The 14,612-nt window shown below is 43.9% G+C and overlaps 1 protein-coding gene across 5 annotated transcripts in view; it reads left to right on the top strand.

Moving 5' to 3' along the window:
* Positions 1–14,612, top strand: part of LOC119953880 (cell adhesion molecule 1-like) — a 427,713-nt gene that overhangs the window by 387,281 nt on the left and 25,820 nt on the right. For 3 of the 5 annotated variants that reach the window (XM_038778495.1, XM_038778498.1, XM_038778496.1), the window contains one exon: positions 2,905–2,937. The exons of the other annotated variants lie outside the window; for them this stretch is intronic. In XM_038778495.1, coding sequence (XP_038634423.1) covers positions 2,905–2,937 — 33 coding nt within the window. The remainder of the gene's footprint in view (positions 1–2,904; positions 2,938–14,612) is intronic. 5 annotated transcript variants of the gene reach the window in all.

A 14,612-nucleotide genomic window follows, 5' to 3' on the forward strand; every position in this document is an offset into this window, starting at 1 on the left:
GACTGCTGTGTCAGAAGTGGAGAGAAACTGCTCAGTGGTTTCTTTTCCCTCCCTGAGTCTGGGTTAAACTGAGCTGTGCCCATAATTTAAGGGATTATTTGGAGAACTTCATTCATTGCATAAATTCACCATCTAATGCGTATGGGCAAAGAATATCTTCTCATCGAGGGCCAGTCAATTTAATTAGCTGCCGGCTATCAAGTGGCCAGCTGACTGCTATTATTTGTTCAGTGGGAGGAAAGGGCTCCTTGTCCCCAGAAAGGTATGAGGATGGGATCAGAAGGATCCCAGCCGGACTGGATATGGTAGGAACTGCAGTGAACCAGTAGAGGGATGATGGACCGTAACTTCCTTCACCAGTTTTGACACCACGTTTTGGAAGGATGCATTAGCCTTGCAGGGACTGCAGTGCAGATTTACTGCAATGGCACCTGGACCCCCGAGGGCTACGATACAGGGAGAGATTACAAAAGCAGGTTTGTATTCCCTGCAATTTAGAAGGTTAAGGGGTGATTTAATTGGCATCTTTATGACAGTAAGGGCAACAGACACGCAGATATTTCTGGAACTAGAGGACGCAGCCTCGAACTTAGAACCAGACCGATGAGGATGAGGCAGCATGACAGCACAGTGGTTAGCACAGTTGCTTCACAGCTCCAGGGTCCCAGGTTCGATTCGGGCTTGGGTCACTGTCTGTGCGGAGTCTGCATGTACTCCTTGTGCCTGCGTGGATTTCCTCCGGGTGCTCCGGTTTCCTCCCACAGTCCAAAGAAGTGTGGGTTAGGTGGATTGGCTATGCTAAATTGCCCTTAGTGTCCAAAAAAAAAGGTTAAATGGGGCTGCTGGGTTACAGGGAAAGGGTGGCAGCGTGGGCTTAAGTGGGGTGCTCTTTCCAAGGTCCGGTGCAGACTCGATGGGCCGAATAGCCGCCTCCTGCTTGTAAATTCTACGATTGAAATGAGGAAACTCCACGACATGAAAAAAATAATATATGTTTGGATCCTCTTCAACAAATGGCAAATGATGCTGGGCCAATCATGAATTCTAAAATTGAGAAGGTTACTGAAGGAAATAGGGAAAAACAGGTGTATGGAGGTGAATCACTGGTCAAAAAATGAGGGGGAGGGAGTGGGGTGGGGGGGGGGGGGGGGGAGAACAAGTGTGAAGGGCTAAATAGCTGCCTCATGTTCCTGTGTAGGTGAACTGACCAGGCAGTGTCAACCATCTCCTGCTTTATAGTCTTCGCCCAGGCAGTTTGCCTGAGCTGAACCAGACACTCTGGTGATGTTAACTTTAAAATTCAGTTTTCTTCCTGCCCAACTGCACACACACACTCAAACACACATAGACATTTGCTCCTGTCCTCGCTCCCCTCCCCTGCCCTCTTCTGAGGTGGCAGCAACCAACAGAAGGTAGTCCTTTTGAAACCAAAGCAGACCTCCCTTTCTTCAACCTCTTGTAGGCTAGAGCAAAGCAGAAAACGTTCAAGAGGCCAAAGGTGAGGAAGTGAAAAGACTGGTGGTCTTCGTTATTCTCTGGGAGAGGATTCAGAAGATTGTATTCGCCTGGGACTTTGTCCACGTTTGTTAAATTTGCCCAATAAAGTTAATTGGCAGTTTTGTGATTTGTAGCTGTAACTGGAAAAAGTAACCTATAACCTAGATTTTTAAAGAACGATTTATGTGTACGCTTGAAATCTATATGGACCTTGGAGCTAACACAGCGATGAATAACTGTTCCATCAATTTGTAATCCCATAGCTCAAGAAACTTTATCTAACCAGCCTGGCAAAAATTGATCTGAGTCAGCATCTGCCTCATTGAATTAAAGCTGCAATAAGTTATTGTTCAAAGTAGTGTTTGAATGGATTCCTTTTCTCCTAACATCTTTAAATGAAGTGATACACAATTGGAGAGGGTGAATAGATTTGACTCGTCATTGAAAGCAGTCTTCTTGCATCAGGCCACCTGTCAGCGAGTAGGACATTATCAGCAGGATAGGACTGATTAAAATCTAGTGTAGAAAAATAAACGTGAGAAATTCCAAATATTGCTGAATGCAGCATTTGTTTTAGTAAAGTGCCGTGATCCAATTTGCTCTATTTATTCTCAATTCTAGGGAGACAACATTGAGGTAGAAAGCCAACTAAACGTGTAATTGTCCTGCCCAGCTTTCAAATTATTCTTCATCATTAAGAAAAATTTAATTCGGAGGGAAAGAAATATTTTTAAATATGCACTTGATCACTTAGGAGCATTAAACCTTTAAGCTTCCTGGTGTTCGTTGTTTGCACAGTGACTTGCCTTAACTAAACTATAAAATTTACTGCCCCCCCCCCCCCCCCGATCCGCAGTGTGCTGGAATATCGCCACATTTGCCCGCCTGCCAGTCAACTTGATTCCAAATCTACCATCAATTTCTGATGAAATGCAGTTCCTCGCCACGTGTGGAGGCCCAAGATGTTGAGGAAATGGCCGTAGCTGCCCATTCTTTGGGCTTTCCTTTCAAATGAAAGGGCTGCATTTTAACTGGAATGTTGAATGAGAAGTGATTTGATTTGACGTTTGTGCCGCTCTGCTGGTTTTAATGTAATCACCGCGACCATTATTAATCATTGTTGCCTTGACAACTGCAGTTTAGCGTAACATGTGACTGGATCTTTTTAAGATGAGATGATCATTCACTGGCTTCTTTTTATTTACAGCTTTGAGATCCTGCCCCCACCCACATCCCACCCCACCCACACCCCCACTTGTTGAGAAATTTTTTAACAATCTAATTGTTGCTTGTTGTCATGGAATTTCTTGAATGCTTGTTTACGTTTTTATTCCATTTTTCCCATTCCTGTGCATGCTGCTCCTTCTGTTTCTTCCCTTCCTCAAATCATCTGTTCCCTGTGTGTAGCCACATCGCCGACGACAGAACCATCAGCTCACGGTTGGTAAAACTTGATGTTTATTTAGTCGGTTCGTTTTTATTTTTGTGGCAAGGCGGGTCTTGGGCGGCGAGGTTGGGTCAGGTGCATCCGAGTGCTGGGCCTGCTCTTTGATTTCACATCAGTCTGGTTCATGCAATGTTGAATTTCTTCTCTTTTTGAACTATTGACCTCTTTGGGCTTTCAATTTTTTTTACCCTGCCTCGCGAAATGTCCGCATTTAATCAAATGACAAAGCAGCAGTGCAAAGCAGTGTTCAGAAGAGAGCTTGCAAAGCCATTATTGGAGCCAATTACCATAGGTACTGCGATTGTGGGCCTGGAGTCACTCAAAGAACCGACACAATCAACTCTGCATTCTTTCGCAAGGTCACTGACTTGTTACCCACAGATAAATCTCTTGGTGACTATCAGCAATGAATCAAAGCAACTCACTAAATTAAAATGCAATAGTTTTAAGAATAGTCCAATGCCTTATTTCATCGTACAGCAAATAAACGACAATGACTATTAAACTTTGAACCTTGAAAATGTAAAGATCATGGGGCAGCATTTTACTCTGTTATTTCTATCTTTTTTTGTTCTTTATATTTTACTTGGAATGATGGATTTGTCAAACTTATCTCAGTTCTGCCCTGAGTCAGGACACAAGTTGATCTTTAAATAAATAAACCTTTGATTTTATAAACAACAGTTCTGAAACTAAGATTAATCACATTTGTAATGTCCGACAGATCTAAATTATACTGCCACCTCTGCTTTCTTGTCCAAAGAAGAAAAGGCACAATTCCAGCTAAAGATAGCTAGTTACATTTTCTATTGTTGAAGAATTGACTGGATCTTCTACTCTCTCCCAATATTGGAAATTGTAAAATTTGTGTTTGCCCTGGGCAACCAGTACAGGCCACCCAATATGAGGGCCAAGAGTTGGGAGACTGCCTCCAAGAGATATCTAGTTCCACCTATGCAGACTGCAGTCTGTCACTGGCTCAGTTGGGGGTCTTGTGGATCAATGGGTGGTGCTCTGCCCTTGTGAACTAGAAGCTGAGGGTTCAAGTCCCACACGAGGACTTGGTCATGGTAGAGGGTATTCATGACCTCGTTCAACAGGTTGTTGAGCATACTGCCAATCTTTCTAACACTTCCCCATTAATCCCCAAAAGGAAAGACAAAAATTGCGACGGCGCAGAACAAAAAAAAAGCTGCCGTTGCTCTCTAAATAAGCTACTGACTTTGCACCTTTGGTAAAAGCTGTTTCTGAATGTTAGTTAGGCTGAATCAATAGCTGACGTCTGATTCTCCTACATTTGAAGCTCATGGCAGGCTTTGTCAAAGTTGCATGTCTCTACCATTTCCCCCTTATTGCTAGAAGCTGTGGACTGCATTGAAGACCAGTGCAACTATTTAATGATACAACAATGAGCTCCTTAATAGTCATTGCACTAACCTTAGCTTTACTCCATAGCCTAATATTTGACTGCAGATTACTAACTGGGTTAGAAAGATGAAGAGAAATTATTTGCAAATCGGAGGACTTATTAAAATAAAATGATTTTTCACATTTGTTTTAAAGGAATTATTCTCAAGTGTTGTTTGAATAGAGATGGTAACTATCCATAGTAACTCTTCCCCCTCTTTCCCGCACCCCCCCCCCCACACTTTTTGTCATTAAACAGAAATAAATTTTAACCATCAGTGTTGTAAAACAGATTTCACCAGGTTTTCAGGACTTTAGAATCAGCAACTCTTTTGGAGCTAGCTGAAGATTAGCTATTAATAATTTTCATATAATGTGCACATTTGTCACTGATACAGTGAACCAATGTCAAGAATAAACAAGTTTGCCATTCATCATGCCACTCAATGAATGGAGAAACATCTGGCAAGGGGATTATAAGATGTTTCGTCGTCAATGGCAACGTATTAATATTTGAATAAATCTATTCATTATAGTTGGATTTAAAAGTCAGCTGTTTTTCCGCAGTGTCTTCCTTACACACAAAAAAAATCCCAGGGTTAGCTGGCGTGCCAGTAATCTTTGTGAGTGTAGATCGCAGTTCTGGTGGCAGTTGACATGGATTTAACAGCGTCACACAGACACCAACGTGATGCTGCACTTTACCTGTGGGAGGGAGAGAGGGTCATTGACTTGCAGCATTTTTTGCCTTCATTCCCATTCACCTTGAGTGTATGGCATCAATTGTTCTATTGTCCCTTCCCAAAATGATGCTGAACAAAAGGCTGCACCTGAATACCTTGCTCCAAGGCCTGTTTTGCCACTTTGGATAACATTTATTATTTTCAGAAACAGCACAATGTTTTATGCACACACTGCTTGTGTTATTAGTCCACAGCTGTTTAGTCTAATTTTGGTGTGTCTGTGGGAGGTAGGCCTGTGTTTTTTTTTTAACTCCTCCTAATCTGTGCATAATTTTGCTGCTTACTAATTGTGCTATTCAGCCGCTCAGAATGAAATTTTAACTTGTGAATCCTTGTAGCTCCAGATCAGGTGAGGTTCTGATTTAAATAGATTGTACTTGGACTTTGAAAAAGAGTTATTAATTTGCTCTGCATTTATAGATAAGAGTTCAACTAACCAGATGCCGTCTTGATAAAGTTGAGATTGTGGGATTTTTGTTGATGTGCAACAATGCCTGGCCAATGGAAATGTGTTTACTTCCTGTGCGCTGAAAAAAAAGACAGCCCAGTTGGCGCAATGTTTGATGATCCAACACCTCACATGATGGATTAGCACCCACAACCCCCCCCCCCCCCCCCCCCCTGAGGACCAGAGGGTAATATATCTGTGGGTCAGTCACCTGGTTTCCACTTGTGACTTATTTATGAGCTATAATTGGTAGAGGCCTACTATGGGGTTCTTTTTTTGTCCGTGCTGTCCATTGATAATGATACCCAATGTGCAAAGACCTTGGGGGGGGGGAGCAGAAAATAGTCTCCCATATTATCGTGAATTGTTTGGCTCACTTCTCAAAAATATATCATTTTAAATACTGTTTGGAAAATGTGCGTCCACTGCATTTAAATTCCTGCACTCTGCACATCAGCACCAAGTTAATAAGATTAAGAAACTAAATGAAAAGTGCTTGAGATAAACCAGACGTTCGAGGCGGAGATACCAATTGCTTAAGTCTTGACAACTCTTCAGAAAGTTGAAACCCGGAGTTTAACTCCACACACTCCACTGAGATGTCCATTAATCCATGGCTGGATCGGGCTAGTATGCGGAGCAGCAGCTCCCCGTGGCGCCCCAGCGCTGCTGAAATCTTCGGCAGTTCCAACCAGCTTTGCAGCCTGCCGGCATCGTCCCTGAAGTGGAGCAATTTTTTTTCTGAAAAAAAGCAAACCAACCGCCAAGAAGTGAGTGACGAGGCAAATTGGGGCATATAGCGATAAGCGGTGCCGATTGTGGACGATGGCAGCTTTGCCATGCGGGCGTTCCAACACTGTGAAAGTGCATCATGCGAGGCGAACATCAGGCGTGTTTGTGTTGGCTGCCATGGCTGAGAATCCTTCGATGCGCAATAATCAAACTGTCCTAGAAATGTGAGCATTTTCGTGCCAAGGCTGGAAACTGGTGGCTTGGCTGCATCCATGGCAATACGCTCCAGAAAAGAAGAGGGGGGAGGTGGAAAGAAAATGGGCATAAATAAGCTTGTGATGAGGCTCCTGGCACTGAATCCAAAGAACATAAACAACAGAGGCTTTAATAAAAAAATTACATTTCGTTTTCCCACAAGTTAGTCCCCTTGTCTCTCAAATGACATGCACATAAACAGGTCGTGTTTCTTACGGGTGGGAAAAAAAATCCAAGACTCCACTTTAAAATGAAACTTCATTGCCCTCCTGAGGTTTCTTAATATTTTTGTAATTATTCACAATTCACCTGGTTGACCCGGCGTAATGGGCAAAAATAAAGCGTGTCTGTTTTGAAGCTAAACAGAAATTACTGTTAATTACAGAGAAGACCGAAAAGGAACAGAAGTACAAACGCCAGTGTTTGAAGCTCAGTTTTGCCAACGTTCCAAGCTACATTTTGGCAACAAAAAAAATAACTGATTTATACCAGCCTGGGAGCTGCCCCGGTTACAGCATCTTGCTAATGAAGTCTCAGTGGCAGGATTTAACATGTTAATTGCCTGGCAGAGAATTGCCACTGAATCTATTCCATTGCAGCCTGGTGTACGGCTCTTTCCTCCTGGCTAGGGATTCATGACATTCTGCCTGTGAAAGATAATAAGAGGATTTGCTATCCATTTACAGAATGCTGCCCTCCATTTCCTGCACACTCTACCCTTGTCACTTCTCCAGAACCAGCACTAATGAGTGCATTTGCAGGCTTGATGCTTCCACGCACGCACACACACACACACCATCCCCCCACTCCCCAAAGTTCAGAAAGGCAGAATAGGTTCACTTGGTGACGGTAACCAGTATTGAGATTGTCACGCAGTTTTAATTTTTTTAGGAATCGTAGAATTTACGAGACCATCCATCCCTTGGAAAGAGCATCCCACCCAGGCCCACACCTCCACCGTATCCTCGTAACCCTACCTAACTTTGCTTTTGGACACTAAGGGCAATTTCGCATGGCCAGTCCACCTAACTTGCACATCTTTTGGACTGTGGGAGGAAACTGGAGCACCCGGAGGAAACCCACGCAGACACGGGGAGAAGGTGCAGACTCCGCACAGACAGTGATCCAAGCCAGGAATCGAACCGAGGACCCTGGAGCTGTGAACCAACTGTGCTAACCACCTATGCTACCGTGCTGCCGATATAACAGTAGCTTCATGGTCACAAGACCAGTTCCAGATTTATTAATTGAGTTAATGTATTAATTGAAGTTCCACTCGTGGGATTTGAACCCATGCATCCAGAGCATTAGTCTGGGTCTCATGATATTACCATCATTTCCTCTCCGGTTGCCTGGACCTGTGGGTTTTACCAATTAGAACACTCTTGTTAATTAGGGATCCATTAAAAATATACCAACTACAAGTATGACAAAAATACCCCAGCGTAAATCAAGGGGGGTAGGCTGTTTCTGTGGTGGTGGTGGTGGGGGGGGGGGGGATTATTTCTGTAATAGTTGTACAAGTGTGTCGTTTCAGGAAAATTTAATAATTTAAACAACGCCGTGGACTTCTGACATGAATCTTCCCAATCAGTCAGGGTGCCATGAGAGCTACCCTTGGCTGAGCGAGCAGCGTTGCTTCTCTCCGCTCTCCCTTCTTTTCTTCAATCCCTCCGTACCCAATGCACAGATGGAGACAGTGGGCTATTAATCCAGGGACCCAAGCTTTGGGAACCTGGGTTCAAATCCCACCATGGCAGCTGATGGAATTTGAACTCGGTGAATAGGTTTTAAAGACCTGGAATTGAAGCTAGTCTCGGCAAGGATGACCGTGAAACATTCTGGTTCATCAACAAAGTCAGAAGTGGGGATGCTCGCTGATGATTGCACAATGGTCAGCTCCATTTGAGATACCTCAGATACTGAAGCAGTCCATGCCCAAAGGCAGAAAGACGTGGGCAATATCCAGGTTTGGGCTGACAAGTGGCAAAGTGCATTTGTGCCTCAAAAATGCCAATGGGCAGCTCCAACAAGAAAGAATCTAACCATTGCCATTCAATGGCATTACCATCACTGAATCCCCAACTATCCCAAGGCTTATCTTCGACCTGAAACTGAACTGGACCAACCATATATATATACTGTGGTTACAAGAGCAGGTCAGATGCTGTGAGTCCTGCAATGAGTAACTCACCTCCAGACCCCTAAAGTCTGTTCACCATCTATAAGGCGTGGGTCAGGAGTGTGATGAAATACCCTCCATTTGCCTGGATGAGTGCAGCTCCAACAACACTCGAGAAGCTCGGCACCCACCTACGACAAAGCAGCAATGACACCCTTTCCACAAATATTCACTCCCTCCACTGCCATCTGCAAGATGCACTGCAGGAACTCACAAAAGAGCCTTAAGTAGCACCTTCCAGGGGCAGCACGGTGGCGCAGGGGTTAGCATTGCTGTCTCATGGCACCGAGGTTCCAGGTTTGATCCTGGCTCTGGGTTACTGTCCGTGTGGAGTTTGCACATTCTCCCCGTGTTTGCGTGCGTTTAGCCCCCCACAACTGAAAGATGTGCACGGTAGGTGGATTGGCCACGCTAAATTGCCCCTTCATTGGAAAAAATTAATTGGGCTCTCTAAATTTATATTTTTAAAAAGTAGCACCTTCCAAATGCATGATCGGACAAGGGCAGCAGATATCCGGGAACACAACCACCTGGAAGTTCTCCTTCAAGTCATTTCCCAACCTGATTTGGAAATATATTGCCATTTCTTCACTGTTGCTGGGTCAAAATCTTGAAACCCCCTCCCTAACAGCACAGTGAGTGTACCCACACCTCAGGGACTGCACCAGTTCAAGAAAGCAGCTCACCACCACCTTAAGGACAATTAGGGATGGGCAATAAATGCTGTCTGGCCAGCAATGCCCATATCCTGCAATTATTTTTTTTAAATGCCCTTTAGGGAAAGAAATCTGCCATTCTTTCTTGGTCTGGCCTACATGTGACTCTTAACCGCTCTCTGAAATAGCCTAGCAAGCCATTAAGTTCCAGTGCAGTTAGGGATGGGCAACTGTTCCAACCACAATTTTCTGTGCGATCACTGTATTCAAAACTAGTAAAATGTCCCATGTTGTATCGTTGCTGCCAAAATCTCTCCGAGTAGAATGTCTGCACTGTGCAGAAACCTGCAGCAGTTGACATAGAATAAATTTGAGTCAAAGTTGATCAAACTTCAATAATTGAAACATAAGCAATAAGCTCATGACTGCGTTTATTGAAGGGGGAAATGCATGGTTAAATCAAACATTCTTGGAATTGATAATGGCGTAAACAGATATTACTTCAATCTCACCAGAATCTAATTTCTTAGAATTGTTAATGAAAAAATAATGACTGCATTCCTTTTAAATCAAAGCATTTAGATGCATGGATGTGACTTGAAGTTAATACAAAGAGCAAAGATATTGCCTGGCATTTATTTCATTCCTCACCAGCAACTGACTTGCAGTTAATTTAAATTCAGTGTAGTTATTAAGAACAGCAAAACAGATTTCAGAAATGAGTGTTTTATAGGACTAATCTAAATTATCATTTGCTTATGAAACCGTTCATATAGAAATCCAGGAAAAAAATTCAATTAATTTTTAGAAAGTTTATTCCATCTATATTTAGCAACACTGCCGCCCCCATCCAGTCCAGTTCTCGACTGCAGAAAACCTTTGAAAACCCCGATTAAAGTGCAGTTTCCTGCCTTGGCCTTTGCCAACCTTCCTCATCCAAGGGTAGAGGTTTTAGCATTAGCACCCTAGATTCAAGACGGGTCTAGGGGCAGATTTTGGCACAGGGCTAAATCGCTGGCTTTGAAAGCAGACCAAGGCAGTCCAGCAGCACGGTTCAATTCCCGTACCAACCTCCCCGAACAAGCGCCGGAATGTGGCGACTCGGGGCTTTTCACAGTAACTTCATTTGAAGCCGACTTGTGACAATAAGCGATTTTCATTTCTCATTTCATTTTCAAAGATCAGCCACGATGTTTGTTGTCCATCAGTGTCCATTGACGCCTTGGAAAGTGTGCCTGTGGGCAGACATTGAATGATAACAAAGTCTGATTTGCTTGCAAATCCGCCACTTTCGAGTAACATGGTAAGGATCAGTCTAGACTCACAGTGAAGTGTGATGACTTTGGCAAATGTGGCCCTTGCAAGAAAACATGTGGGTTAAGGGCCAGAACCTGCTTGATTTGTGAAAATTTGGCCTTGCAAGGCATTGGCATTGAGATACCAGAAGTACGATGACACCTATGGAATCCAGCAAGTGTCATCTCAGGCCATAGGGAGGTACAAGGGGAGGAAAGTTATGGTGATCAAACAATCTACAAAGAGTGATCCCACTGCTGATTTTAGTTTCCGCCTTCCCCTGCACCCAATTGAGTACGTCATCCCCATCACAGTAATATGGCTAATTTGTTCATTTTCTTAGCAAGGTCTCTTATCCACCCCTACCTGTGATAATTGGGCTAAGACTACACTGGAGAGCCAAAGATTGGCAATGCATTCGTCAGGCGGTCCTAATAGAATTATAGAACATAGAACAGTACAGCACAGAACAGGCCCTTCGGCCCTCAATGTTGTGCCGAGCCATGATCACCCTACTCAAACCCACGTATCCACCCTATACCCGTAACCCAACAACCCCCCCTAACCTTACTTTTATTAGGACACTACGGGCAATTTAGCATGGCCAATCCACCTAACCCGCACATCTTTGGACTGTGGGAGGAAACCGGAGCACCCGGAGGAAACCCACGCACACAGGGGGAGGACGTGCAGACTCCACACAGACAGTGACCCAGCCGGGAATTGAACCTGGGACCCTGGAGCTGTGAAGCATTTATGCTAACCACCATGCTACCCTGCTGCCCCCTCAAATAATCTCAAATAGTTTTGGCAAGCAATATTGTGTTGGTGCTGGGATTTACACAAACTTCAGTCTATAAAAAACAAACTGGGAGACATTTAGGGCATGAGCTATTTGATTGTTAAAATATTAGATCAAACTGAAAATGGCCAGCAAAAATATTCCACTGAATGAGTACTGAAGTTCTTGTAATGAGCGGCAGAGTGGTGAAGAACCAACAAAGGACAGACCGTGATTAATGGCATAATCACAGTGACCATGGGGTGTCCGCAGATTAATCAGATGAAGCAAGCTTGCCAGGTTTCAACCCAAGCAAACGGGTAGATTTAAGGTGGGGATACCAGGTGGAAGTTGAGGCACCCTCTTTCCCTCCACCCCCACCCCCCCATTTGTGGTGGTGTGAGGGAATTCAAGACAAAATAGTTTTTTGAACTGATCTGTCTCTGCTGTAGTCTGTGTAGGAACCCTTGTATCATGTGAGAAATATTATGCAGCTCAGTTAAAATGATCTGTGAAGACTAAAAATTACATGGTCCTGACAGCTGCCGGTTATCTCAAGTCCCAGTAAGTGTGCACTATGCTTCTCAGCCCCCTCCACCTCTTCCCCAGCCAAAATAAGTAGCGTGTGACTTATCAGGTAGTTACAGCACTGGTTAAAATCATTGCAACCATTCTAAACTTCTCAGTCAGAGCATCATGATGAAGTTCTAAATCTCACCTGCTCTGCTCCTTCCTGTCTCAGAAATTAGAGATTTCTGTTTATTTTTTATAAAGTGTTTTGAATTTGCAGTTGAGAATTACTGTACAATATCAGATTGCGGGGATGTGGATGTATCAGTATTTGCAATGATACATGGGTCAATTCACCCATCCGATTAGGGGGATATACCCTGGAGGGATTGTAACGTGAAAATCATACTGTAGTCAATTTAACAACTAATCTCAAAGTGAGAACTGTCAGTTCTAAGCTTATTGGAGTGGGCTTTCAAGCTTCGATGTTGCCATCCTTGGCAGTGAACGATTGCAATCCTTTACTGAGCACAAGGACTCGAGGTCGAAGAGTGACTTGTGAGATATTTCATCCAATTACTCTTCAATGAAAACACTCTGTTTCGTTCCTCCCACACCCTGCCCAGTCACTTAATGAGCGTGCCATTCTCCTTTTTAATTTAATCATCATCTCGACAGCTTTCACCACCTGCACTGGAGGCTTTTGTGCACCTGTTAACCTTTTCTACTTCAGCATTCATTTATTATCTTAATAATTTACAGCATTTTATTAGCTTCTCCCCAAACTTGAAGGTCTTATTCCTGTTGGATAGCTCGTTAATTTCCCTTAAGGTTAAATTGCAAGTTGAGGAACACAAAGTATTAACTTGTGCCTTAATAACTTGATTTACTTTTCATTATGTTGTTGTCGATTATTTGATGCTGAAGTTTTCTTTAAATTAGTAAGGTAGAAACCTTCCTTGTGTGCAGTGCTTACTAATGTAGCCTTGGTCTTTTTGAAAGAAACACATGCATAAATTTTAATTTCTGTTCATGCTACGCTTGAATTTTAAAAATATTTTTTAAATGTTTGTTAAAAAATGTTCAGATTGAACAAAACCATCCAAAACAATTCACCAAAATGACATAATAGAAAAAAGAGACAAACAAGCAAAAGCACATATTAGTGTTAAACAAAATCTAAATGAAACTACTTAACAGCTGACAGTGACTAACCCCTTAAAAAAGGAAATCTATGGCAGCCATCTTGGGTAGAACCCCTCCACCAATGCTCTTGTGGCGTGCTTAACCTTCTTGAAATGTAGAAAAGGCATGAGGTCACCCAACCAAGCCAAGGCACTAGGCGGAGGAGGAGATGTCCAGATCGTCTCCGGGCTGTCAACAAAACAAAACTCAGGCCATCAGCCCCGGCTGAAGATTTGGGGAGTCTGATGTCCCGAAAATGGCCACCAGCGGACATGGATCCCAATCTATATTTAGTACCTCCGACATGATGTCAAAGAAAGAGGCCAGGAGCTTATCAACTTGGGACATATGAGTGTGGTTAACCGCCCCCTGAGAGCAGCGTTCACACTTACACTCCACCCTGGAGAAGAATCCACTCATCCTGGCTTCACTCAGATGAAATGAAAATGAAATGAAAATCGCTTATTGTCACAAGTAGGCTTCAAATGAAGTTACTGTGAAAAGCCCCTAGTCGCTACATTCCGCCGCCTGTTCGGGGAGGCTGGTATGGGAATTGAACCGTCCTGCTGGCCTGCCTTGGTCTGCTTTCAAAGCCAGCTATTTAGCCTTGTGCTAAACCAGCCCCTATGTGCACCACCATGCAGTGAATCAAACTTAGCTAAGCACATGAAGACAAAAGAGTTGACTCTGTGAATGGTTTCATTCCACACCTCCATATCCAGAATGGGAGCCAATTCACCCTCCCGTTTCATCCTCACTTCACTCCATGGAGCTGACTCCTCTGAGAGGATATGGCCATATATGCCCAAAATAGTCCTCTCATCAGATAGAACATAGAACAGTACAGCACAGAACAGGCCCTTCGGCCCTCGATGTCGCGCCGAGCAATGATCACCCTACTCAAACCCACGTATCCACCCTATACCCGTAACCCAACAACTCCCCCCCTTAACCTTACTATTAGGACACTACGGGCAATTTAGCATGGCCAATCCACCTAACCCGCACATCTTTGGACTGTGGGAGGAAACCGGAGCACCCGGAGGAAACCCACGCACACACGGGGAGGACGTGCAGACTCCACACAGACAGTGACCCAGCCGGGAATCGAACCTGGGACCCTGGAGCTGTGAAGCATTTATGCTAACCACCATGCTACCGTGCTGCCCATGTTCGTGGTCAAAGACAAAATCACCCTCAACAGAGAAGAGGGTGGGTGCTGAGGGAAAGGAGGGGAAATCCTTGCATGGAAAATTACAAATCTGAAAAATACCTGAAGAGACTGGAGCCAGACAATTGGAATTTCTCTGCCAACTCCTAAAAACTAGCAAACCTCCCCTTCACGAACAGATCTCCAAATCTCTCAAGACACTTCCCTTCCCATGACTTAAACGTTGAGTCCAAACCTGCTGGTAGAAAAAGGTGGCTGTTGCAAATGGGAGCTTGCAAAGACAGGGAACAGAGCTTGAAATG

The sequence above is a fragment of the Scyliorhinus canicula genome, chromosome 19 (genome assembly GCF_902713615.1).
Source record: "Scyliorhinus canicula chromosome 19, sScyCan1.1, whole genome shotgun sequence".
Lineage (NCBI taxonomy): Eukaryota > Metazoa > Chordata > Chondrichthyes > Carcharhiniformes > Scyliorhinidae > Scyliorhinus > Scyliorhinus canicula.